This window comes from Sus scrofa, chromosome 5 (assembly GCF_054392235.1).
Source record: "Sus scrofa isolate SSC_HxYL_T2T_F1_AM1 chromosome 5, Sscrofa_HxYL_maternal_Yorkshire_Landrace_v2.0, whole genome shotgun sequence".
Classification (NCBI taxonomy): domain Eukaryota; kingdom Metazoa; phylum Chordata; class Mammalia; order Artiodactyla; family Suidae; genus Sus; species Sus scrofa.
In genome coordinates, this window is record NC_139387.1 from 11,192,822 (window position 1) to 11,218,676 (window position 25,855).

General features: G+C 51.1%; 1 protein-coding gene across 1 annotated transcript; it reads left to right on the forward strand.

Annotated features, from left to right (window-relative positions):
• Window positions 1–9,087: 9,087 nt before the first annotated feature.
• On the forward strand, window positions 9,088–25,273 carry EIF3D (eukaryotic translation initiation factor 3 subunit D). Its single transcript, NM_001244723.1, is given in 15 exon segments — window positions 9,088–9,563; window positions 12,739–12,871; window positions 13,132–13,177; window positions 14,333–14,469; window positions 15,780–15,865; window positions 16,674–16,746; window positions 17,688–17,800; window positions 18,594–18,726; window positions 19,167–19,314; window positions 19,989–20,119; window positions 20,783–20,868; window positions 20,959–21,088; window positions 24,058–24,200; window positions 24,390–24,673; window positions 25,126–25,273. Coding segments are annotated over 14 exon segments (1,647 nt in total). The 5' UTR covers window positions 9,088–9,563; window positions 12,739–12,748; the 3' UTR covers window positions 25,140–25,273.
• Window positions 25,274–25,855: the final 582 nt, after the last annotated feature.

Here is a 25,855-nt window from a genome sequence, read left to right on the forward strand (position 1 = left end):
ATGAGGGTCTCTCTCTCTCTGAATTCTGAGTGGCCAACTCAGGCCCTGGATCCCTACAAGGGACAAGTGATTGCTTTTGAAATGTTGCAAGATCTTGCTCCAGTCCAATCCCCACAGGTTTCTGATGGCCATGCTCGTCCAACTGGCGTGGATTAACGGTTTACTTCACGCAGGACACAGTTTCAAGCATGTTACGTGTTAGCTGACTATGATCCCATCCACTTTACAGATAAGGATGATGAGGCTCAGACCGTGGCATGACTTGCTCAAGATCATGTGGCTTGTGGTAACCTGGGATTCAAATTCAGGCAGTCTGGCTCCACACAAGTCTGCTTGCATTGCTGTGATCCCAGACTGCCCCATGAATCCCCTTTAACTACCACCTGCAGTCACTTGGCCCTGATCAGGCTCTCCAGGAAGCTTCCAGCCATGGCTTCCGGTCTTAAGGACAGTGGGAGCCAGAGCATATGGCACAGAGAAGAGCATATGCATTGCAGAAAGCAGACCGGACGTTCCGAGAGGGGTACGTACGAGTCCAAGACTGCACAGCTAGATCAAGCCAAAATCCGTGTTTACCTTTTGCCCCAGAACACCAAACCCCAGCTTCCAGCAAAAGAAAATGCCTTGGGCAGACAGAAGGAGCCAGGAGAAGCCTGGTTCTCATTCACCCCATTGAAACAGTCAAGCACTCTCTAAACTCGCTGAATGATTCCAAAGGAAATGGGAGTCTATTTTGTCTGCTGTCGCCAGGGCTGCAAATCCTGATATATCTCAGGCCACGGCAGAGAAGTGGATGGCTCAGCATTTGGACAGATGCCCACATAAGGCAGGAAGTGGGGTGGATGATTCAACAGGTACCTCTCTATTCTGAGAACTGGTCCTGTGATGGATGAGTGTACATCCAGCTGAGATTAAAAAAAAAATAAATCTGAATGCCAAGCATCGGAACCTACAGCAAGCCTCCCTTTCTTCCGGGGGACTTGAGGCCTCCTTTGGGGTTCTAATCATTCCGGGTTTTCTATTCGTAAAATTTCGCTGGGGCGACAAGGCTCTTAGCAAGGTGGGCTGGTGATTCAAAGGCTTCCCTTCCTCCCAGTTCACCCTCCTACGGGATGATAAAATGCTGCGATTCCATGGAGTCAGGCTGGGGCACCCCTCCCCCACCCCTGCCTCAGTCTTTCTCATCTGTAAAATGGGGGTAGGGCTCTCTGCATCACTGAGACAGAAAAGTTTGGTCCAAGTCCACGATTCCTCATCTAAAACCCTGGAGACTTGATGAGTTTGATAGCTTAGAATTCTTTGGATTTCACAAAGGTTTTACGGTGGGTCTCTTGTATATCACTCCATATGCCCAGCACACTCTCTGGTGGTACTCTATAAATTCTTCAATACACAGTTTAAAAAAACAAGCAAACAAACTCCTTGCTATTCCTATACAGCACAACGTACTAATACTGATACTAATTGGAATGAAAGAAAGACTGTAAATCACCTCACGTTCAATTTGCAGTAGGTTTGCTATTAAATGATTTCCCCAACCTCATGAGAAAGCCTGTGGTTTTCAGAGCTTTGGGGACTTTGGCATCGTGTGTGAGTGTCAGCTTTGGTTTCGGGCACACCTGGGTTTCCATTCCAATTGCACCATCACCAGTCGGCTGACCTTGGGCAAGACATTCCTCTTGACTGCACCTCAGTTTTCTCATTTATAAAATGGGGTAGAAAGTCCTGTGTTGGTCCCTAGAAGGCACACAAGGTTGCTGCCCTGGAAGGGGAGTGGCCACACTGACAGGTTCCCCACAGGAGACTTTAGGGAGCCCATCACAGTTCAGACTAAGTCTGCATGCAAAGCAGGGGCTGGTAAGGCTGACACATAAACAGATGACCCATCTACGAATAGAGAGCACGGGAAATACAGCTGCCAGCAGGACCTGGCACTTTTGTGGTCTTGACCAGGACATGCTCCCTACAGTAAAAGCTCTGAGGATTCAGTCTTTTTTTTTTTTTTTTTTTGGTCTTTTTGCTATTTCTAGGGCTGCTCCCACGGCATATGGAGGTTCCCAGGCTAGGGGTCGAATCGGAGCTGCAGCCGCCGGCCTACGCCAGAGCCACAGCAACGCGAGATCCGAGCCACGTCTGTGACCCACACTACAGCTCACAGCAACACCGGATCCGTAACCCACTGAGCACAGGCAGGGACCGAACCCGCAACCTCATGGTTCCTAGTCGGATTCGTTAACCACTGCACCATGATGGGAACTCCAGGATTCAGTCTTGATAGGAGGGGTCAGAACAAGGGTTAGTGTTATCCTGAAGAAGCACTCAGCAGCAGAGGCAGCTGGAGGGGACGGTCTCGCCCAGGAAATGGGGGTGACAACACGCCAGTACCCTGGACAGCACCCGCTCTGGCTGCAGGACTGTCCCCCTTCTCAATCGCCTTTCTCCCCTCCATTCCCCTGATCAGTTTCCCTTGATAAACCATGACCACATTCCACGCCTCCTTCCAGCCGGACTTGCTCAGAAACTGGCATTTGATGCATCCCAAGCTCTTCAGTCACACGTTTGCAGACAACCAAGTGGTGAGTCTTAGAAAAGGCCAGTTTACATGGGCGGCAGATTTTCTGCTCTAAAATAGTCACGACAGCATCTCCCACTCCACAGGCTCTTTTAGAACCTGGTGCCTTGACTCTGGGCAGGCTTGTGACTCACCTGTAACCAAGGGAAGGGATGGAATCGATGTTGTGTAATCTCTGAGGCTAAATCATAGAAGGTCATGCAACTTCCAGCTCATTAGCCAGAAGACATGCTCTGGAAAATTCCAGCCCTCGTGTAAGTAGTCTGACTGTACTGAGACCACCACGTTCTGAGGAAGCCCAAACTCTCCCTGTGGAGAGACCCTGCAACTAAATGGGAAGAGAGAGAAAGAGAACTGTCCATAGCCCCCAGCTTCTGCAGCTACCCCCATATCTAACTACCACGTCCTGAGAGACCCCTCAGAACCACCCAGCTAAGCCCTTCCCAAATTCCTGACCCACAGAAACCAAGAGAGGTTTTTAAAAGGATTATTTGTTTACATAGAACTCCCATTTGATCCAGCAACCCCACTCCTGGGCATCTATCCAGAGAAAACCACGACTCCCAAAGACACATGTACTCCAATGTTCATTGCAGCACTATTTACAATAGCCAAGACATGGAAACAACCTCAATGTCCATCGACAGAGGAGTGGATCCAGAAGATGTGGTACATATACACAATGGAATATGACTCAGCCATCAAAAAGAATGAAATACCAGCATTTTTAGCAACATGGATGGACCTAGAAACTATCATGCTAAGTGAAGTCAGCCATACAATGAGACACCAACATCAAATGCTTTCACTGACATGTGGAATCTGAAAAAAGGACAGACGGAACTTCTTTGCAGAACAGATGCTGACTCAGAGACATTGAAAAACTTATGGTCTCCGGAGGAGACAGTTTGGGGGGTGGGGGGATGTGCTTGGGCTGTGGGATGGAAATCCTGTGAAATCAGATTGTTATGATCATTATACAACTACAGATGTGATCAATTCATTTGAGTAATTTAAAAAAAATGAAAAAAAAAGGATTATTTGTTTGAAGCTACCAAATCTTGGAGAAATGGGTTACACAGCAATAGATAATGGAAACAGAGGGCAATTTTATCTCCCTTCTGCCTGTAATGACCGTACCTTCCAGATTGCAAGGAACAATCCCAGTTTACATCTTTCATCTGGCATGACTTTTTTTTTTTTTTTTTTTTGGTCTTTTTGGATCCACATCTGCAGCAAATGGAAGTTCCCAGGCTAGGGGTCAAATCGGAGCTGCAGCTGGCAGCCACAGCCACAGCCACAGCAATGTGGGACCCACGCCATGTCTGCAACCTACACCGCAGCTCAAGTGAGTGAGGCCAGGGATCAAATCCGCCTCCTCATGGATGCTAGTCAGGCTCGTTACCGCAGACACACAGGAACTCCCTGTCTGGCATAATTATTGATAGTGCCCCCTTTCTCTTCCAAAAGTGTCCCAGTTTGGACACCCTACATTTGGCCAAGTTCTCTGAGCACACTAGAAATGCTGGCAACAATCCTCACCACACTGTCTAGAATAATCAAAATACATGAGATGCCACACACAGAGAAAGCCTTCAAGAAGCCGGCGCTGTTCTCTTATCCCTTACCCTTCTTCCAAGTCTGCCCCGTCTGGAAGCTCAGCAGCTTTGCCAGGGGGTGGCTTAGGGAGCAGGCCCAGTCCCTTCACAATCTCCAGAGTGCCTTCCCCCCATAAACGCTCAACCTCCGGGAACGCGGGACATCGGCTATGCGAACAGAGCTTCCAGACAAGCCCAGGGCTCCCCCTTTCCACCCGATTGCTGTTGCTATGCCCTTCCCATTGGGGAAATTCAGGAGTTGCCACTGATTCAGGATAGGAAGGGTCTGGGTAGATCAGAGTGAGCAGAGGCAAGAGGCGGAGCAGGGGGAGGGGGGAGAAGAAGAAGCCCCAACCTCAGGAAAGGCCTTTCCACTGCACCAGAAGGGACAAGGGACAGGAGGCTTCCTTCTTTTTTTTTTTTTTAGGGCCTCACCCATGGGAAATGGAAGTTCCCAGGCTAAGGGCTGAATTGGAGCTGCAGCTGCTGGCCATAGCCACAGTCACAGCAACATCAGATCTGAGCCACATCTGCAACATACACCACAGCTCACGGCAACGCTATCTCCTTAACCCACTGAGCAAGGCCAGGGATCGAACCCAAATCCTCATGGATGCTGGTCAGGCTCTTAACCCACTGAGCCACAATGGGAACTCTGATGGGAGGCTTTCTCTGCTTTACTTTTTTCTTTCTTCTTTTTTTTTTTTTTTTTTTTTTTGCCACAGCATGCAGGAGCTTGTCGTGGGATCTCAGTTCCCAGACCAGGGATCAAACATGGGCCACAGTGGTGAAAGTGCCAAATCCTAACTATTAGGCCACCAGGGAACTCCCAGGATGGCAGCTTTTAAGGGCACAAAACTGCTCTCATATCCTGGTGCACCTGCTTACTCCCTGGGCCAAGTCCCCAAGTGCCCTGAACCTGCTTCTCCCCACCTGCATGAATGTCTCAGAGACCTCTCAGAAAGAAGCCAAGAGAAGAGGACTTAGGTCAAGCACTAACACAGAGGTTAGCATACAGTAAGCACTCAATAAATGCTACTTCCCTTTTCGCAACATTGGAGGTTCCTATCAGAAAATGCATTTGTTGGAGTTCCCATTGTTGGTGCAGTGGAAACGAATCTGACTAGTAACCACGAGGTTTCGAGTTCGATCCCTGGCCACGCTCAGTGGGTTAAGGATCCGGCATTGCCGTGAGCTGTGGTGTAGGTCGCAGATGTGGCTCAGATCCTGTGTTGCTGTGGCTCTGGTGTAGGCTGGTGGCTACAGCTCTGATTGGACCCCTAGCCTTGGAACCTCCATATGCCACAGGGGTGGCCCTAAAAAGCAAAAAGAAAAAAAAAGGACAGGACAGAAGAGCACAAAATTCTGATCAGGAATAACGGTGCCTCTTGCTTCTAGACATGACATGAGGTCTGAATATGGAGGACCTGGCAAGCACCTATGGGCATCCCTTTTTCAGTTTAGAAAATGCTTTTGCAGTCATTCCTTCAGCTAGAACAGAAGCTCTTCGAAGGCAAGAATCTCCCAATTGATCATGATATACCCAGGGTCCTGCTGCAAAGTGGTGGCTCTTATAATGCAAGTTTGTACCAGTTTGGATCATTTTATTCATTGATTTAGTCAACGAAGGCTTACTGGTCACCGTCTCTATGCCAGACACTGTTTTTTTGTTTTTGTTTTTGTTTTGTTTTGTTTGTCTTTTTAGGGCTGAACCTGAAGCATGTGGAGGTTCCCAGGCTAAGAGTCGAATCAGAGCTGCAGCTGCTGGCCTACACCACAGCCATGGCAACGCAAGATCCAAGCCACATCTGCGACCTACACCACAGCTCATGGCAATGCTGGATCCTTAACCCACTGAGCGAGGCCAGGGGTCAAACCTGTGTCCTCATGGATACTAGTCAGATTCGCTTCCGCTGAGCCATGAAGGGAACTCCCAGACACTGTTCTAGTAACTGAGAATACAGGCCCTACCCCCACTGCCTCAGGATATTCCACGTGATAGAAGAAACATACATGAGCCCACGTTCATCCATAGCTGGCCTGGTCCCATCATCCACGTGTCTGCTCGAGAGTTCTCTCTTCCACAAGATCTTCTCTGACCACCACTCCCAAGACAGCGGCTCCTCTCTCCATCCCTCTTACTCCGCTTCATTTTCTCATAGTTCTCATCATGCTCTGGAATATTTTTGGTTCCTAGTTTAGGCTCTGTCTCTGCTTCTACAGTGTCAGCTCCATGAGATAAAAGCTTGGCTGTCAGAGTTCCTGTTGTGGCGCATGGAACCATGAGGTTGTGGGTTCGATCCCTGCCCTTGCTCAGTGGGTTGACTATCTGGCGTTGCTGTGAGCTGTGGCGTAGGTTGCAGACGTGGCTTGGATCCCGAGTTGCTATGGCTCTGGTGTAGGCGGGTGGCTACAGCTCCGATTAGACCCCTGGCCTGGGAACCTCCATATGCCACAAGAGTGGCCCAAGAAATGGCTTAAAAAAAAAAAAAAAATCTTGGCTGTCTGACCTAGGACAGTGCCTGTTGATGCATATTTGGTGAACTGTCAAATGAGAAAATGAATTTAGCACATTTCCCCAGGCACCTATCTCAGTACTCAGCTAATGTTGGCGTACACAACATCAACGGTGCTTTGCAATATGTGCTAAAATATAAGGGGAGATGTACTTATGCTGAAGGGCTTGGATGCTTGGATCATCTCTTCTGTCTTCTTCTTTCTTTCTTTCTTTCTTTTCCCTCTGTGGGTCCACCAGCCATCTGCTGCAGGTTCTCTCTTGGGTCAGAGTTTAATCATCTTTTCTACATTTTGGCCCTACCTCCTCGCCAGCCCCAGATGGAGAAGGACCCGGCGTGTCCGTCTCCTCATAATGGGTGTCTGGGCTTGGGTGGGAGATCGTGCCTTCTTTCTCTCCCAGTGGACACCTCTGCAGCCGCTTTCTGCCTATCCCACTATCCAGTCTCCACGGGCAGCTGGCATGACCCTCCTTCTGCTAGACCAGAGCATCCCTCCCTCCATCCCGCCCCCCTTTAAAATCCTTCAGTCGCTTACCTTTATGCTGAGGATAAAATCGCACACTGTTCCATGACCTGCACGTTTCCAGATGGCAGCTTACTCTTTCTGGGTCATGCACAGGCTCTTTTCTGCCTTGGACCTTGTCACCTGCTGTTCTCTGGTGCCGGGGACACATCTCCCCTAGATCTTTACCAGCCCGTGTCCTCAACAAACCACCCTTCTGAGTAACCTGGTCATGTCCTCATTCACTCTCTCCCTGGCCACGTGCCTGGTACTATTCCAAGATCTTACGCTAACTCATTTAATTCTCACCACAGCCCCCTGGCATAAAAAGAAAAGCATGACGACTGGAGCTGAGTGAGAAGAAAATGGCAGAATATAAAGATGAAGGGTAGTGAAGGACCAGACAGGCCACGGGAAAACATTTGCATTTCACTCCAAGTACATAATGGGAAGCTGATGGAAGGCTGTGAATAGATTGCTTTGACCACCCTGACAAGAAGGAACCCTAGAAGGACAAGAGTGGACACTGGGAGTCCAAGCATGAAGCTGGAGATGATGTGGGAAAGTGGCAGCATTCAAGATTTTTCTTTTCTTTTTTTCTTTTTTTCTTTTTTTTTTTTTTTGGCTGCACCTGCAGCATGTGCAAGTTCCATGACCAGGGATCAAACTCGCACCACAGTAGGGATCTGAGCCACAGCAGCAACCATGCCGGGTTCTTAAACCACTGTACCACCAGGGAACTCCAAAATGTATTTTGAAGAATAAAGAGGACTTACTGAAGGACTGAATGTGGTGGAAAAGGGAAAAGGAACTACCAGTGATGACTACCAGATTTTGCAATGAGCACCATTCCATGGGTACCATGAACAAAAATTAGAAAAACTAGAAGATGAGGAAGATGAACAGATCAGGAAAGAACTGTGGAAACACATGCTGCTATTACCATTTGCATTTTACAGGTGAACAAGGTTTAGAGAGATCTAGAACCTATCCAGGTTCTCCCAACTAGTAAGTGGATTCTTCAGTATTTTCACATACATTTATTTTTACCTTCACTGTACCCTCTTATTTTCATCTTCAATTTACAGATAAGAAAACTGAGACCCAGAGATGTGAGGGCTACACAGCTATTAAGTGGCATGGCCGTGACCAGTTATCAGATCTAATAGCAGATTTATTTTCCAATAAAGAAGACATGCTGAGAGACTGAGAAGGAAACTTGGGAGACCAGGTAGAAAAGAATCTGAGGTTTGAACAAAAATCACATGCTCAGATTTTCTTTCAATGTTTTGAAATTCCCCAATAAGACTCCAGATCAAACTCGGTAAGCTGGGAGTTTCTAAAAGGACAGCACCGTACAAGGAGAGCCTGCTGAATAGCATTGAGAACTATGTCGAGATACTCATGTTGCAACAGAACAAAGGGTGGGGGGAAAAAATGTAATTGTAATGTATACATGTAAGGATAACCTGACCCCCTTGCTGTACAGTGGGAAAAAAATAAATAAATAAAATAAAATAAAATAAAAAATAATATGTAAAATAAAATAAAATAAAATAAAAGGACAGCACCGTTGCCATTGTAGGAAAGTAGTTCCTGAGTCACCACTTCAGAATCACAGCTGCTAATAAAAATGCAGGTTCCTGGGCTCCATGGACGTTAGACCCAAAATCTAAATTTTTTTCAAATTAACACTCCAGAAATCTTTGTCGAATTATAAGGTTTGACAACCGTAGAGGTATGGTTTAAACCCAGGCAGCCACCCTCCACACTAGCAGTGTGATCTTACGAGGTCACTTTGCATCTCCTGGCCTCAGCTTCCGAAACCGTGAAAAAACCAGGAATCACGACAAAATCTGCCTGAGACGCTCGACCTCCCCCTAGCGGGGAGAATCGAAACACACCAGCGCTAAAAGAAGGTAGGAGCCTGGGGTCGTTGCGGGACACAGAGGGGCCGAAGCGTCCCGCGAGGCATTGTGGGACATAAAGGCGCTGTCAGCCACTCGCCACCTCCAGCTTCAACTGAGAGCCGCCACGTTTTAAAAAACTTGAACGCCTTCTCGGAGCGTCCCCGGATACCCCATGACGTAACTGCAAACATCCTCTGGAGTCTTGCAGCCTCGGAGGCTAATAAGAACACCTCGAAAAGAACACCGATATACTTCCGGGTGTGCCTTCACTTTACGACTCGTGCGTTCCGCCGCCGAACCGGAAGGAAGCTGGCGAGCTATTTACGACATAGCGGGTCGTGTTTACGGCACCGGCCGCTGCGCGCGCATCTCTCCTCCTTTTCCCGATTCCTTGAAGCGCAGGCTGTGGCGCGGTCTCCGGCCTGCACTATCTCTCGCCATCGGGGCCGGCTAAAGCCGTTGCGGGTGAGTGTCGTGTTCCGTACGGTCCTGCGGATCTCCGGAGCCGACTTGGGCTGCGCCTGGCCTTCCGGGGGGGCTTACCGGAAGAGACCTCTGTACACCCCCTCCTGCTGCCGCTGTCCCTCCACGGGCGGGACAGGTATCGGCCTTCGGGGCCGGACCCAGTGCGGGATGCCGGGCACTTCCCTGAGGTTGTGGTCCCTGGCCCCAGATAACGCTTAGCGGCCAGGGGGTGGGCGAATGTGATCATATTACTTAACCCAAGTGGGTCTCAGGATCTTTTTAAAGTGGCCCATGGCTCCCTGAGTTTTTATGAGTGAGGTATTGGGGGTGCCAAACCGAGCGGTGTTCGGCCCTGCTCTGAGGAGTTCACAGTCCAAGTTCTCTTCCTTTTGTGTGAAATGGAAGTCTAGGATGGAGTAGCGTGATGTCTGATCTGAAACTCCCTATTTTCCAGCAATTGGTGACCGCAGTGGCCGCGAAAACGTACACAGTACTGGGGCCTGCCGGCCACAAGGCCCCCTCTGACTGCCCTGTTGGTGCCTCCTCATCCTGCCTCTGTAGCCAGTACAGCTGTCACTCCCTTTTAACTGAAAGGCTTAGTTTCTCCTGCTGGTTCCATTCTGCTCATTCTTAGATTACGTGTGTTGAAACCAGGTGACTTCTGCCCCCTGGAGAAATGCTGTCAAACCTTGGGCCTGTTTTCCATGAGCTCTGCCAAAACAAGGAGGTTTTTTTTTTTTGTTTTTTTTTTTTTAAGTGTGTTTGGAGATACTGCCTTCTTGATACGGCCTGAAACCCCAGATCTTTTCAGACTGCTTTTCAGCTATAAAATCATGGGAAGAGCCTTGGACTTGGGCAGACAGCCTTAGAAATCAAATCCATTTTGAAATGATGGGCAGATCAACTGCTCGATTTGGCAGAACTGCCCATTTTTATCCCTAAGATGGGGGGAGAGGAGGTGGGGGGTTAGTGGTGTAGCATCTGAAATGTTGTAGGAGCTTGAATTGAGACCATCACCCCTTCACCCGGTCCACTTTCTGAAGTACAATTTAAGTTCAAGTTGGAGGACAGTGCTCCCAGGTTCATTCCCTGTCTCCCAAGTGTCACTTCTGTAGGAAGCCTTGGTTTTCCCACATGGGAAGGAGGAAGAGAGTTTTCTAAATTTAGTACCCTGTGCTCTTTGATTGTTTTCCAGATGCCAAAAAATACTTGTATAATGAATTTTCCCCTGGGAACTGAACTTCTGAACATTTGCAGAGGATTACAGTGGGTGGTAAATGCCTATGCTTTGGTTGGAGGGGTGTTGTTTTGCTTTTTTTAGGGCCACAGCCTCGGTGTATATAAGTTCCCAGGCTAGAAGTTGAATCAGAGCTGCAGCTGCCGGCCTACGCCACAGCCACAGCCACGGCAACACCAGATCCGAGCCGTGTCTATGATCTACACAACAGCTCACAGCAGTGCCAGATCCTTAACCCACTGAGCGAGGCCAGGGATCAGACCCACATCCTCATGGATGCTAGTCAGATTCGTTTGCGCTGAGCCGCAACAGGAACTCCTGCCTATGTTTTTGATAGGAACTGTCCAGTGAGCATCTTTCTGGAGCCTCTGGTTTTCATTCACCTGAAAGGAGCTCTAGCATCACACAGAAAGGGGACTCTGAAGCCAGTCGGCCTGGGTTCAGATTTTTCATCAGTGTTGTGCCCTTGGGCAGTTTCTTGATTCCTCTGTGCCTCAGTTTTCTTATTTGGAAAGTGGGGATAATACTGGCCCTACCTTGGGATTGTTGGGAGGTGTGAATTTATACGCGTAGTGAGCACTAAGTGTACCTGGTACTCATAATATTTATGAATATTGGCTACATGGCCACTTTTACGTGACCTAAGTTTTCTCATGCCTCCTCAGCCCTCTGGCAGGCCTTTTGCTTGACTCTGGGTCCACTTGCTCTGTGTAAAGATTTGCTTTGACCACCGAAGATTGGAAGAACACAAAGGAAAGTTGCATTTCAGGATATACCCATGGACTCTTATGTTTTTTCAGCACTGTGTGTAAATGCATTTTTGCAAGACTGAGTAGTTATTGTGGCATTTTACATTGGAACCGTTTCCACAGGTGTTAACTAACACAGCTTCACAATGATCCTCTGATAGAAATAGAACAAGAATCTTATTTTTACAGGTGAAGGGACTGGGACTCAGGGAAGTTGGATATTGTACACCTTGTGAAGGCGTGAATGGGAACTAGAACACTTGGAAACATGTTAACTACCAGAGTTCCCTTGCGGTGCAGCAGGTTGGGGATCTGGTGTTGTCAGTACGGTGGTTCATGTTGTTGGAGTGGCATGGGTTCGATCCCCAGCCTGGGAGCTTCCACATTCCTTAGGTGTGGACCCCTCCCAAAAAAGTTACTACATTTCATTAAATCTGTGAGATTCCACTCAATTTAAGAGACACAATAATTTCATGTAACACTAAGAAAGAAAATCTGCCAATTAAGATATGACACCCTGAGTTCCCTGTAGCTCATCGAGTTAAAGATCCAACATTGTCACTGCTGTGGCTCAAGTTCAGTCCTTGGCCCAGGAACTTCCAAGTGCTGAAGGTACGGCCAAAAAAAAAAAGATATGACACCCCATCAAGCATAAGGTGCAAACTCATTTCAAAGATAGTACAGTGGGGGGGGGGAAATCAGTGAAATATGATTCTCAGTTTTATTAGCAGTCTCCTGAGTTTTAAGTATGCGCAGCATTTTTTTTTTTTTTTTGTCTTTTGTCTTTTTTGTTGTTGTTGTTGTTGCTATTTCTTGGGCTGCTCCCACGGCATATGGAGGTTCCCAGGCTAGGGGTCCAATCGGAGCTGTAGCCACCGGCCTACGCCAGAGCCACAGCAACGCGGGATCCGAGCCACGTCTGCAACCTACACCACAGCTCACAGCAACGCCGGATCGTTAACCCACTGAGCAAGGGCAGGGACCAAACCTGCAACCTCATGGTTCCTAGTCGGATTCGTTAACCACTGCGCCACGACGGGAACTCCCGCAGCATTATTTTTAAGAAAACATTTAGTTAGGAATAGCTCAACAGTCCAGGGTTCCATTTTGTGTTTTGTTTTTTTTTTATCTGTTTATTTTACTTTGAGGCTTTTCTTCATGCAGCTACTTTTTTATTTGTATTTTTAAGGTTTTAGAAGATGGCGAAGTTCATGACACCTGTGATCCAAGACAACCCTTCAGGCTGGGGTCCCTGTGCGGTTCCTGAGCAGTTTCGGGATATGCCCTACCAGCCATTCAGCAAAGGAGATCGGCTCGGAAAGGTACTTGCCTCTCAGCCGGGGTCTGAATCTTTTAAGCTGCGGCTGCTACTCCAAGTTTGTTTCAATGTTCTTCTCTCGAAAGCATAAGGGTTATAAGCTCTGGATACTTCACTGGTCATAGGAGAGCTGGGCTCTTACAAAGCCATCCTGAGCCAGTCCTGACATTTCCCCACACTGCGTCCTCACTTTGGGGGGTTTCTGGGTCCACGGAAACTTGCCTGGTTGACCTGTGCTCTCTGTTCCCTTGTTGCTCTCACTAGGTTGCCGACTGGACGGGGGCCACGTACCAAGACAAGAGGTACACAAGTAAGTGATCCCCACCTGACTGTCTGGATCAGAGCCTTGGGTGGAGGTTACTGTTTTCTAGTAACCTCCCCCCTAAAGCATTCTAGAAAGAGGTGCTGGAAATAACCAAGTGTTTAAGGGTATGTTCTAGACTGTGGAAACTGTCCACATTTTTTTTTTTTTTTGAAAGTGCCTCAAAAGTTGGACTGTTCATAAAAGAAGTTTGGCCTATTATAGTGGGGTTTCCCCCTTCTTTTGGGGAGGAGTGGCCTCTTTTACAAGCCTGTTGAACATGTCCCCATTTTGATTCCATTACCCAGATCCCTGGTTTAAAACTCCTGGTTTTAGGGTGCTGGTAGAGTGAATTGGTTTTTTCCCCCTGTGCCAGTTGAGTAGCAGGAATTGGCTCCCTGGCATAATACTAAGTCAGGACTGTCTGAGTCTGAGGTCAGCAAGAAAGTCAGTCACAGCCTACTAGCCACGTCTGCCCAGATGGTGATAGTGATGGTGCTTACACTGTATACTGGCCTCTCCTCTGAGAGAGTGAGTTTAACTCCTATTCTTACACAGAATAAGGCAGAGAGTAGAAAGGGCTTGTCTTGAGTTCCTCAGATTGTGTCTTGACTTAGAAAGTTCTTTGGGGAGTTCCCGTCGTGGCGCAGTGGTTAACGAATCCGACTAGGAACCATGAGGTTGTGGGTTCGGTCCCTGCCCTTGCTCAGTGGGGTAACCATCCGGCGTTGCCGTGAGCTGTGGTGTAGGTCGCAGACGCGGCTCGGATCCCGCGTTGCTGTGGCTCTGGCGTAGGCTGGTGGCTACAGCTCCGATTGGACCCCTGGCCTGGGAACCTCCATATGCCGCGGGAGTGGCCCAAGAAATAGCAACAACAACAACAACAAAGACAGAAGACAAAAAAAAAAAAAGAAAGAAAGAAAGTTCTTTGGCCCACAGTTTTTCAAACTTGAATGTGTGTGTGAGTCACTTGGTCGCTGGGGATCTTAGTAAAATGCTGATTCTGTTTCGGTGGGTCTGGGGTGAGGCTGCGAGTCTATGTGTCGCAGATGCTCTCAGCTGTTAGGGCGGGTCCCGAGACCACACTTTAAATAGCAGGGCTTTAGGCCACTATGTGGGTAAAGTCTAGATAGTGTTGTTACCCGCTGTCACCTTTGCCTCCAGATAAGTACTCCTCTCAGTTTGGAGGTGGGAGTCAGTATGCCTACTTCCACGAGGAGGACGAAACTAGCTTCCAGCTGGTGGACACGGCGCGCACACAGAAGACCGCCTACCAGCGGAATCGGATGCGATTTGCACAGGTAGGCCTAGAGCCAGCCATCTGACCGTCCAGGGGCTGTGAGCACTGATGAGAGGAAAGCACGTTACCATGGGTCTTCTAGTGAATCCCGACAGACTGTGCTAAAATACCTGCCGAGGTTTCCATTTGAAAACCACTGCCTTAACGTCCTGGCGCTAAGATAAGTGTTTTTGGTAAAGTGGCCCCATGTTTGACTGTGTGGTCTGGCACCAGTACGCGAGTCACCAGCCCAAGTACAGAATCTAAGGGTCAGAGTGGTAACGGTGGAGACGGAAGACCTCGGTGGGCAAAAAGAAGCACCCGTGTGGAGATTGGAGGGCAGATCGGGAGCTAAGGGGAGGCTCCGTGTTGTCGTTAGTACAGACAGGGCTTTGTCCCAGGCTGTACTAACGACAACAGGGCTGTGTCCTAGGACAGCCCTGTGTCCTAGGTCGGGAGATGCGTTTTGATAGTTCAGATTTCGCTGCCCAGCAGCAGCTATAGGACAGCTGTGCTGTGGATGGATGTGTGTGCTGGGTAACCAGGTCCATCTGTGTCTCATGCCTCACTTAATGGCTGTGCGTGGGATTTATTAAGTAGATGGTCCAGTTGGGCTGCATCTTCTTACATCAGGAGGCAAACTCAACACCTTTAAGAGCCAGTAAACCTACTTCAGTAAGAAGTGTGTGTGTGGATATAAATCTAAGCTAACTCCAGGTACAAACACACCTCGCTTCATTGAACTTCACAGATAGTGCGTTTTTCTGTGGATTGAATTTCTGGCAGCCCTGCATCGAGAAAGTCTCGGTACCTTTTTTCCAAAAGCATTTGCTCACTTCATGTCTCTATGTCACATTGTAGTAATTCTCACAGTATTTCAACTTTTTCATGATGTTTGTTGTGATGATTAGTGATTAATGTTACTACTCACTGAAGGCTCAGGCGCTGGTAACTTTTTTTTAAATTAAGCTTTAGACACTGGATTTTTTAGACCTAAAAGTATTGCACACTTCATAGACGATAGCATAGTGTAAACTATGTGGCATAACTTTTATCTGCACTGAGAAACAAAAAATTTGTGTGACCTTCTTTATTGCGGTATTTACTTCATTGCCATGGTCGGGAACCAAACTCAAAATGTCTCTACGGTCTTCATGCACTTACTTAACTAGATAACTAGACCCTGCAGAAGTTGATTCTGTAAAAGCACAGAATAAAATGTGCAACTTGGGTTTTGCATCCTGAACTTACTCTCCTGACCTCCCATGAGGCACTGCCCATTGTGAGCCAAACCCCCAAGATTTTAACATGGATGTTTTTCCTGATTCCCAGCGGAACCTCCGCAGAGACAAAGATCGACGGAACATGTTGCAGTTCAACCTGCAGACCCTGCCTAAGAGCGCCAAGCAGAAGGAGAGGTGAGGTGCCTGTGCCGCCGGAGCAAGTGATTCCTCCAGGACAGCCCGCGCTTTGATGTCACTAGGCCAGGGCGGGAGAATCGTCATCTCCCCCACCATAGCGAGAAACCAGAAAGCCTTCCTAAAGCCAGTTAAGCCACTCTTCCAGCCCCAATGTCATCCTCCAGGACACCAGGTGTCTGCCTGTGTGCGACAGAGAGCAGGGGCAGGAAACTGCTTGCAGAGGCCATGCTCGCCAAAGGGGAACAAAGGCAGAAAGGAAGAGACTGTGGAGTTCCCGTCGTGGCGCAGTGGTTAACGAATCCAACTAGGAACCATGAGGTTGTGGGTTCCATCCCTGGCCTTGCTCAGTGGGTTAACGATCCGGCGTGGCCGTGAGCTGTGGTGTAGGTCGCAGGCGTGGCTTGGATCCCATGTTGCTGTGGCTCTGGCGTAGGCCAGTGGCTACAGCTCTGATTCGACCCCTAGCCTGGGAACCTCCATTTGCCACGGGAAGCGGCCCAAGAAAAGGCAGAAAAAGAAGAAGAAGAAAGGAAGAGACTCTGGAGCAGACCTAGGCTCAGGCCTACCCCGGCACAGCTCCAGGGGCCCCGTCCACCTGGGTCCTGGGAGACCCCGGAGCAGCGTGGTGTGGAGAGCAGCCCGGCCAAGCCAGGGCCGTCTGTGCAGATGGGGCAGAGGCCGCTGGGCAGCAGTGGCAGCCACGTACCTCTTCCAGCCTGTGTGCTCTGAGTCCTGGTGGTCTGTTCCCCTTTTTAGGCCTGTTTTTCTTAAAACCTGCATTGAAAGCAGTTTTCTGTCTTTCCAGAGAACGCATTCGACTGCAAAAAAAATTCCAGAAACAGTTTGGAGTGAGGCAGAAATGGGACCAAAAATCGCAGGTAGTATTTCTATAACCAGAGTTCTGTCCAGGAATTTGACTCTGTATATTTGTTGGGGTTTAGAAGAGCTTTATCAGGGCTTTATAACACACACTGTACAGTTTGCCCAGTTAAAGTTTTCGATTCAGCAATTAGTGGTAAATTGATGCTACAGCCATGACTGCCCTGCGTGTCAGAGTGTGTTCATCACTCTATGCAGAAGCCCTGACCCCGTACCACTCAGGCCCTGGTCTCCCCGGCCCTAGGCTCCCCCTGACCAGTTTTCTGTCTCTGAATTTGCCTGTCCTGGACATTTCATGTAAATGGCGGTGTGGCAGCATGACCGTTCGTGACCAGCTCCTCCCGCTGAGCATCTTGTTTGAAGGTTCATCCATGCTGTAGCACGTGTCGGCCCTTCATTCCTTTTGATTGCCAGGTTCCGTTGTATGGACAGACCACATTTTGTGTATCCGTGCACCCACTGCTCGGCCAGTGGGGTTGTTTTTACTTTGGGGTGTTAGGAATGATGCTGCGGTGAACATTCCTATACAGGTGTTTGCGTGAGAGCGGAAGACTGTGTAAACAAGGGAGACGGTGCGGTCGTGGAGGTTGCATCGTGCTGGACGCGGTGCTTGCTACAGCAACAGTAAACGGGTAGCTAGTGCCCAGAGAGGGGCGCTGCTGCAGTTCCTTTATAAAATGTACACAGAAGGGCTCATGCTCCCAGGCTGACGTTGTTACCGAGGAGGAGAATTCCCATTTGGTTTTGAACCCTTGTCCCTTCAGTCCTCTTTCATGAAGACTGTAAGCTCCTAAGAGTCAGGGACGCTGTTAGAAAACAGCCAGCAGGTAGTAAATGTTCTGGAAGTGTTTATTGAAGAAGAGCCCTTCATAGTGTGAACCTGCTTTTGCTTACACTTTGCACTGCTGTCGCTTTTCCCTGCAATGGTTTTCCCCGGCAGAAGCCCCGAGACTCTTCGGTGGAGGTGCGCAGTGACTGGGAGGTGAAGGAGGAGATGGACTTCCCGCAGTTGATGAAGATGCGCTACTTAGAAGTGTCCGAGCCCCAGGACATGTGGGTGGCCCTGTTACTGCGTGTGTGTGTGTGTGTGTACACCAGCTGGTGATGGCTGTTTGCCTCAGCCCTAGTATCTCCAAAGACGTTGCATAAGATTAACAGACAAGTTTTTAGAAATCAATGCCCAGGAAGAGGGGAGCAGAAATTTACTAATATTCGTTTCAGCTTTCATTCAACTTCCTGGCATTGTGAGCAAAATTAGAGGACTCTTTTTGGCAGAAAGAGAAAGGGAGGGGAGCAGAAAGAAATTTGCTGATATTAAACTCCACATTTCAGGGAGTTTCCTGGTGGTCTAGTGGTTAGGACTTGGCACTTTCTCCGCTGTGGTCCAGGTTCAGTCCCTGGCCTGGGAACTGACATCCCACGTCAAGCCGCTGCACGTTGCAGCAAAAGAGAAAATTAAGTTCTGTGGCTCTTTGAGCAAAAGAGAAAGAGAGCAGCTCTTGAAGAGAAACACAGCCTTTTTTGCTAACATTTCAAAGAGCTCCTTCCCTCAAAGGCCTGGTGCGTGGACATAACCTAGTGGGGAGCTGGAGCACCAGGCTGAGCTGCACGCTGCCGGGGCCTCTGTCCCTGCTCCTCTCCTGCCCTGGCCTCCGTCTGCTGTCCTCCACACGAGGAGGCTGAGCCAGGTCGCTTACGGCCTCTTTGTTCTTGGGAGCCACGTGAGGCCCCGAGCAAGCACCGGGAGTCTAGTCAGGGCCTGTCCCGTCTCTCACATGCTCGCCTTTCGGATGACACCTGAGGTTTGGCACCGTCACGTAGCATGCCTCGCCCGCTCTCCCCTCAGCGAGTGCTGCGGGGCCCTGGAGTACTACGACAAAGCCTTCGACCGCATCACCACCAGGAGTGAGAAGCCGCTGCGGAGCATCAAGCGCATCTTCCACACCGTCACCACCACGGACGACCCCGTCATCCGGAAGGTAGGTCCCCGCCCAGGGCCGCGCGGGTGCATGTGAACCGGCTGCCCTTAGAAGCCCCTGCAGATTCTGGATCGACTTAGGACTAGATGAAAATGGCCAGACCGCAAGTGTTGGGGTCAGGCTGGGCTCACGTCCCAGCGCTGCATGCTTCTGGCTTCCCCTCCGTGGGCCTCGGCGTTCTTGTCTGTAGGTTGAGGTAGATGTCCTTACGCCCTCGCAGTGAGGATGAAGGCGTCTCGAGGTGCTTTCCTGAGGTACAGCAGGTGCTGGGGCTTCACTCCTCGGAGCCCAGGATACAGGCTCTGGCCGGCCTGTTGCAGCCTCGCTCGGCCAGAGGCACTGGGGTGGGTGTGCAGGGTCCTTACCGAGGCGTCCTTCCCCCCGGTGAAGGGGCAGGTCCACCTCAACGGAGCCTCACAGCCCTCCTGTCCTCTTTGCAGCTGGCAAAAACTCAGGGGAACGTGTTTGCCACCGACGCCATCCTGGCCACACTGATGAGCTGCACCCGCTCCGTGTACTCCTGGGACATTGTCGTCCAGAGGGTCGGGTCCAAGCTCTTCTTTGACAAGAGGGACAACTCTGACTTTGGTAAGAGGCCCGTCTGCATACCACACAGGCACTGAGTGTTCTTGTTGGTTCTGGCCAATTCCCTGGTACAGAGAAAGGGTAGAAGGTGGTCTGTCTCCCCACAGGGGTCGGCAGCCATGTCTGAGTCCCCACGGCGCCTCAGCACTGTGCTGCTTGGTGCCCCTCACTTGAATAGCACTTTTTCTGTCACCTCTCCATACCACCTGTCACCTCCCTATACCACCTTTGGTACGAACATTTTTCTTTAGATTGATGCTTTTTTTTAACTTCAGCATCTTTATGAAGGGAAAACGCCCTGGGCGTGTATCTTACACCGCACCTTTGTGTGTGCACACGTGCCATGGATGAAACCCAGGTCACTCAGAAGTAGCAGTGAGGCCAAGCAGTGTGATTATATTGCTTCTCTTTGTCAAAAAGCTAATAAACCATTCTCTTCAGAAATTCCACAAGAGTGAAAGGCAATCACTTGCCCCCGTGTGATTACGGTGGCAGTTAACGCTTGTTACCTAAAGTCGTCAGACGGGCTCCCTGCTCCTCCCCTTGTGTCCCCACCTCTGGAGACCCACGTCAGCAGGTGGTGGTTCTTTGGGGAAGGGCCCCTGTCACTTGAGGCCGTGCATGTCTTCAGTGACGCCTTGTTTCGGGGGTGGGTGACCATGCCGCTGCTTTTGCAGACCTCCTGACCGTGAGTGAGACAGCCAACGAGCCCCCTCAAGACGAAGGTAACTCCTTCAACTCGCCCCGCAACCTGGCCATGGAAGCCACCTACATCAACCACAACTTCTCCCAGCAGTGCTTGAGGATGGTGAGGCTCCGAGCAGCCCGATGTTGTCAGCTCCTTCTGCCGCTTGGAGCGTCTGCTGTGTAGTCGGCTCTGGGGTGGTGGGATTGGGCAGGACAGCTGGGGTCCCTGCCTGTCCCGCAGCTTTGAGAGCTTTGAGAGCTTTGAGGTGGCCTGGTTTTAAACCCTAGCTTGGTGGTGTCAGCCTGTCTCTTCTCTGCAGGATTAGGTTACTGATAATCCTTGTCTCACATAGATACACTGTGGAGGTTCCTTCAAGTATTTGACAGATAGACCAAATACAAGTACACTGTCTGGGAGCTGGGGCTACAGCAGCCAGCCAGAGGTCCCGCCCTTAGGAAGCTTCGTTCTAACGGAGGGAGAGAAGATCATAAACTCGAAATAGGTGTTTCTCGTGACCACTGGCTGCACGCGCCGTGCCGGACAAAACGGGGCACAGAGGGACGTAAAGCACGTGGTTGACAAACGGAAGCTCAGGGTGAACTCGAGCTCTGAGGTCCGTTGTGATCCACGGGGTGCGGCTTGTGCTTGGAAGGGGTAAACCGGTGCCCAGCACACCGTGAGCTCAGAGCCCCTCAGGCTGCAGGGACCTGGCCGGGGCGAGAACAAAGAGAGGTGCCTCGGCGACAAGTTGGTGCTGTCTCGTGACACCTGTCATTTTTGCAGGGGAAGGAAAGGTACAACTTCCCCAACCCAAACCCATTTGTGGAGGACGACATGGACAAGAACGAGATCGCCTCCGTGGCCTACCGGTACGTCTCCTCCCGGTGTCCCTGCCTCGTGTGGGGCGGCGCGTCTGGGACCCAGGATCTCGGGTGACCAGAGGAGCCCCTGCTTTGCAGTTACCGCAGGTGGAAGCTGGGAGACGACATCGACCTCATCGTCCGCTGTGAGCATGACGGCGTCATGACCGGAGCCAACGGGGAGGTGTCCTTCATCAACATCAAGACGCTCAACGAGTGGGACTCGCGGGTGAGGCGCGGGCACCTCGTGGCGGCCGCCGCCTGCCAGCCCCGTTGCTTTTCCCTTTGCGGCACTTGGAAAGCTACTGAGATTTTTTTATTTTCTGCGTTTTTCCCCCGCTCAGTCCCTCACTGAGAAAGAGGTGGTGTGCGAGAGGATAATTACCCTCTTGCAGTGCTTTCTGTCTCTTCCACTCCGGCCTCCCATCGGCTTCTGCTCTCTGCGAGCGTGGTTGTGATCTCTCCTTTTGATCGGGCTGGTGGGTCTCCTCGAAGCCGGGCAGCTCTTCTCTTTGACCTGTTCTTTCACTCACTGCCACTGCTACCTCGTCTTCAACCTTCTGGCGCCCTTTGCCAGCTCCTCACGTTTGGAGAGCAGAGGTTCTCAGGTTAGCACATATCCGGCCCTTCAGGGGGCATCTTGAAAGAGACATGCTTCCTTTCCGTTCTCTCACAGGCAGGTGCACCATGGTGGTTGGGCCGTTATCCTTTCTGAAAGTCCGGAGGCCGCGTGCCTGGATTTGAAATAGGTGGCAATGCTCCTGGGTGCGGCTGTGTAGAATAAAGGACCCTCGGTGGTGGAAGGACGGCTCTGAGGCTGGGCCTCTGTCAGACAAGGGGCCATTGAGATGGAGTTCGGGAGCCATGGTGCTCTGCCTTCATTAGAGCCGAGGGATTAGCATTCTGTGTGCTGAGTCTCAGTGCCAGGTTGGTCTCCTAGCCCCCAGCACCTGCTGAAAGAGCACACCAGGTTTGCTGCGAACTCAGCTCTGGGCCAGTGGCCTTTTCTCAGGCTTTCCCCCTCGGCCTCCCTGGAGCGTTTGGCGTCGTACCTATGTGGCTGTGGCCTCTGTGCTGCTGCCTTAGTCCAGTCCTGGCTTCCTTTACGTGAACCTTTGCTGGTTCCCCTCCTTTTCCTCCCACTAAGAGGCAAGTCTGCCCCCCCCAACTCTATTTGCCGTAATTACTTCTTTATACGGCCATGTATTTGTCTTCTTTTGCTCTGTAACAAGTTAGCAGAAACTCAGAGGCTTGAAACGATATCCATTAGCTCCTAGCTTGTCAGGTCAGAGGTCCAGCTTCATGTGACTTGCTTCTCTGCTCTGAATATCTGAAAGCTGAAGTTAGGTGTCAGCAGAACTAAGATCTTATCTAGAGCTTCTAGAAGAAAATCTACTCCCCAGCTCATTCCAGTTGGCTGAATTTGGTTCCTGGCAGCTGTTGGACTGAAGTCCCCTGGTTTCTTGCCAGGTGTCAGCTGAGGCCTCTCAGCACCTGGAGGCCACCCACATTTCCTGCCCTGTGGTCCCCTCCATCTTCAGACCAGCAACATCAAATTCTTCTCATGCTTCAGATCTCTGGCTCCCTCCCTCTCTGACCTCTACAGCCATGGTTAGGTGAAGCCCACTCAGATGTCTCCCTGTCTTAAAGGACCTTCATTCCATCAGTAGAATCCTTTTGCCATGAGGGAGCATGATCATAGGTACTTCATGGTCACAGGGTCCACCCAGACCTAGACATAGAAGAATCTGCAAGAGCAGGATCCCTGGGAATCATCTTGGAGTTCCGCCTACCCCAGCCTCATTCTTGAACTCTAAAAATGATACCCCAGATATGCTCTGACTCCATTCCACTGTCACTTGGGGGATTTTGCTAAAATCTGTGTCCTCATCTGTTGGTCCCTCTAGCTTGGCCGCCCATCAACTTCGTCTCTCCTGCTCTTGGGCTCAGAGCCTCAAACAGTTCCTCCCCTTTTGCACTCTTGTATTTTGCTGTCAGGCGCTGTCTCTCTTCCTGCTCAGCTCTGGGTCTCGCTGACATCATCTCCCTAGTGTAGGACTCTGTGTCCTGCCTGTTGTTTTGCATTTGTCTTTCTCTTTCTCTCGCTCTCTTTTTTCTGGCGGGGGGGGGGCACCCTGTGGCATATGGAGTTCCCAGCTCAGAGGTCAGATCCAAGTTGCAGTTGTGACCTACCGCTGGATCCTTAACCCACCGTGCCAGGGATCAAACCTGCATCCCAGCGCTGCAGAGGTGCCACCAGTCCCATTGCACCCCAGCAGGAACTCCATGCGTTTGTCTCTGAGCTGACGTCCCTCCTCCCTCCAGCCTCCTTGCCAGTTAACGCTCCAAAACGCTGCTTCCCCATCGTGAAGCACAGAGGAAGGGTTCTTAAATGCCGCAGGAACTCAGAAGGCTGCTGCAGGACTTTTTGTTGTTGTTGCCACATTTGCAGCATGTGGAAAGTGGGCCAGGGATTGAACCCGCCCCACAGGCAGTGACCCAGGCCAGTGCAGTGACAGTGCTGGATCCTTAACCCGCTGCGCCACGAGGGAACTCTAGCTTTTTTTACCTTTTGAAGGAAGTGCAGAGATATCTCTCGGAACATGACTCCTAAGTTGTTTAGACCAACTGCTTAATAAAGGGGGCTCCTCACTGTTTCTTTGGGCCTAGCACTGCCGTGAACCAGGAAGGCTGAGGAATCTCTGCCATGTGACCTTCAGCAGTCACTTCACTCTGAGTCCAAGTCCCCACATCTGTGAGAGGTGGCTGGGAAAGATAGTCCCCAGGGTCCCTCTCTGCCTTGTCTGCATGTGTGTGCACACCCAGCGTCAGACTCGGACCTCACCTCTGCACCCGTGCTCCACCCACCCCACCCTCCCGCTCAGCCGGCAGGACGCCTATGGGAGACCCTTCCGCTCCACACAGCACATCCACACTTGCCTGGCCCTTGGGCTGAACTTGTGTGTGTGTGTGTGTGTGTGTCCTGGTCTGGATGAACTCTTGCGAAGAGAGGAGTTGGGTTTGTTGAGCGCCTGCCGAGTAACCGGCTACGCAAGGGAGGGACTGAGTCTCTGGCTCTAAATGACCAGTCTTACTTCTGCTCGCCGTCCTCCCCCCAGCCAAGCCCCTTGGGGGCTCCTTCTCGGCCAGGGGAGGCAGCCGGCCTCGGCTCCTGTGACCCGGGCTCTCCTCCCGCAGCACTGTAACGGCGTCGACTGGCGTCAGAAGCTGGATTCCCAGCGAGGAGCCGTCATCGCCACCGAGTTGAAGAACAACAGCTACAAGTTGGCCCGATGGACCTGCTGTGCGCTGCTGGCCGGGTCCGAGTACCTCAAGCTTGGGTGAGATTCCTGTGGGAGCTGGGAGCTCAGCTTCTGCAAAGAGGGCCCTGCCGGCGGGGAGACCAGGGCTGGCCTCTCCGTTCCCTCGGGACGAGCAGCAGGCCTGGCGCCGAGTAACTGATCCCCGACCCCAGGCCTGGCCGTGGCTCTGCACCGTCCTGCCCCCATGTCATTCTCCTCCCCCAACAGGTACGTGTCCCGGTACCACGTGAAAGACTCCTCCCGCCACGTCATCCTGGGCACCCAGCAGTTCAAGCCAAACGAATTCGCCAGCCAGATCAACCTGAGCGTGGAGAACGCCTGGGGCATCCTGCGCTGCGTCATCGACATCTGCATGAAGCTGGAGGAGGGCAAGTACCTCATCCTCAAAGACCCCAACAAGCAGGTCATCCGCGTCTACAGCCTGCCCGACGGCACCTTCAGCTCCGATGAGGATGACGAGGAGGAGGAGGAAGAGGAGGAGGAGGAAGAAGGTTTGTAGCCAGCCTCGCTTCGGTCTGCCCGGGGCTGTGGGCTGGCTTGGGCACAGGCAGCTCTGCGGCCACAGTCTCTCTAACCTGACGTGAAACGTGGGCCGTTTGCCGAGAGCTGGCTTGGAGTAGCGCTCCGTCTGTCTCGGGAGCAGCTTCCAGAGCCTGCCGATCACATGACGGGGTTGGGGAGCAGAGGTCCCTTCAAGGTTCGAGCGAGGAAGAAGCGTCTAGAGGCAGGTGCTGGAACCCCCCGCCGTCAGCCGGTGTTCTGAGCGGGGAGAGGTGCTCCAGGTCGGTTCTCAGCCTGCAGGCTCCGCGGGCCTGCTTCACCAGTAGGGGGCTGCGGGCAGTAGCCGTTAGTCCTGTGAGCATCTCAAAGGTTTCACTTCTGAGGGAAGGTGGTGGAGACCATAAGCGATTCGGCAGTTTGACGTGGCTTTTGTATCTTTCAGAGGAAGAAACTTAAACCAGATGGCGACGTGGAGCCGGAGTCTGTACTCCCGCGGAGCCTGCGAGGGCTTTGGGTGCCTGCTGGAGTGTTTGTCTGATCCTTGCTCTCTGAAACCTGACAGTTGGAATAAAGTAAAAGTCTGTGTAGTCTCTTAGCCTCATCGTGTGCCTGCGTTACGACTGACAGCCCTTCTTCCTCCCCCCAGTAGCCTCTGCTCGCGAGAGGGAGGCCGAGGTACAGAGTCTCTGCAGTTTGTGATGCGGGCCCCTCCGTGGTTCCTGAGCATTAGTAGTTTTACATTCCTGAGAAGGAGAGTGTGCTGGCTCATTTCGTTTTTTTGTTTTGTTTTTTTTGTCTTTAGGGCCGCACCCGCAGCACATGGAGGTTCCCAGGCTAGGGGACTAATCGGAGCTTTAACCACCCACCTACGCCACAGCCACAGCAACGCAGGATCCGAGCCACATCTGCAACCTACACCACAGCTTATGGCAACGCTGGATCCTTAACCCACTGAGCGAGGCCAGGGATCGAACCCGCAACCTCATGGTTCCTCGTCAGATTCGTTAACCACTGTGCCGTGACGGAAACTGCTCATTGTGTTCTTGAGCCCCTTGGAATTACCCTTTCCTGGGGAGTGCTGGCCGTTGGGGACTTCCTATGAGAAGCCCATTTCCACAAGCACGAGTGCCTGCTGGTTGCATGCCAGGCCCAGCCGCTGCTCTTAGAGACAC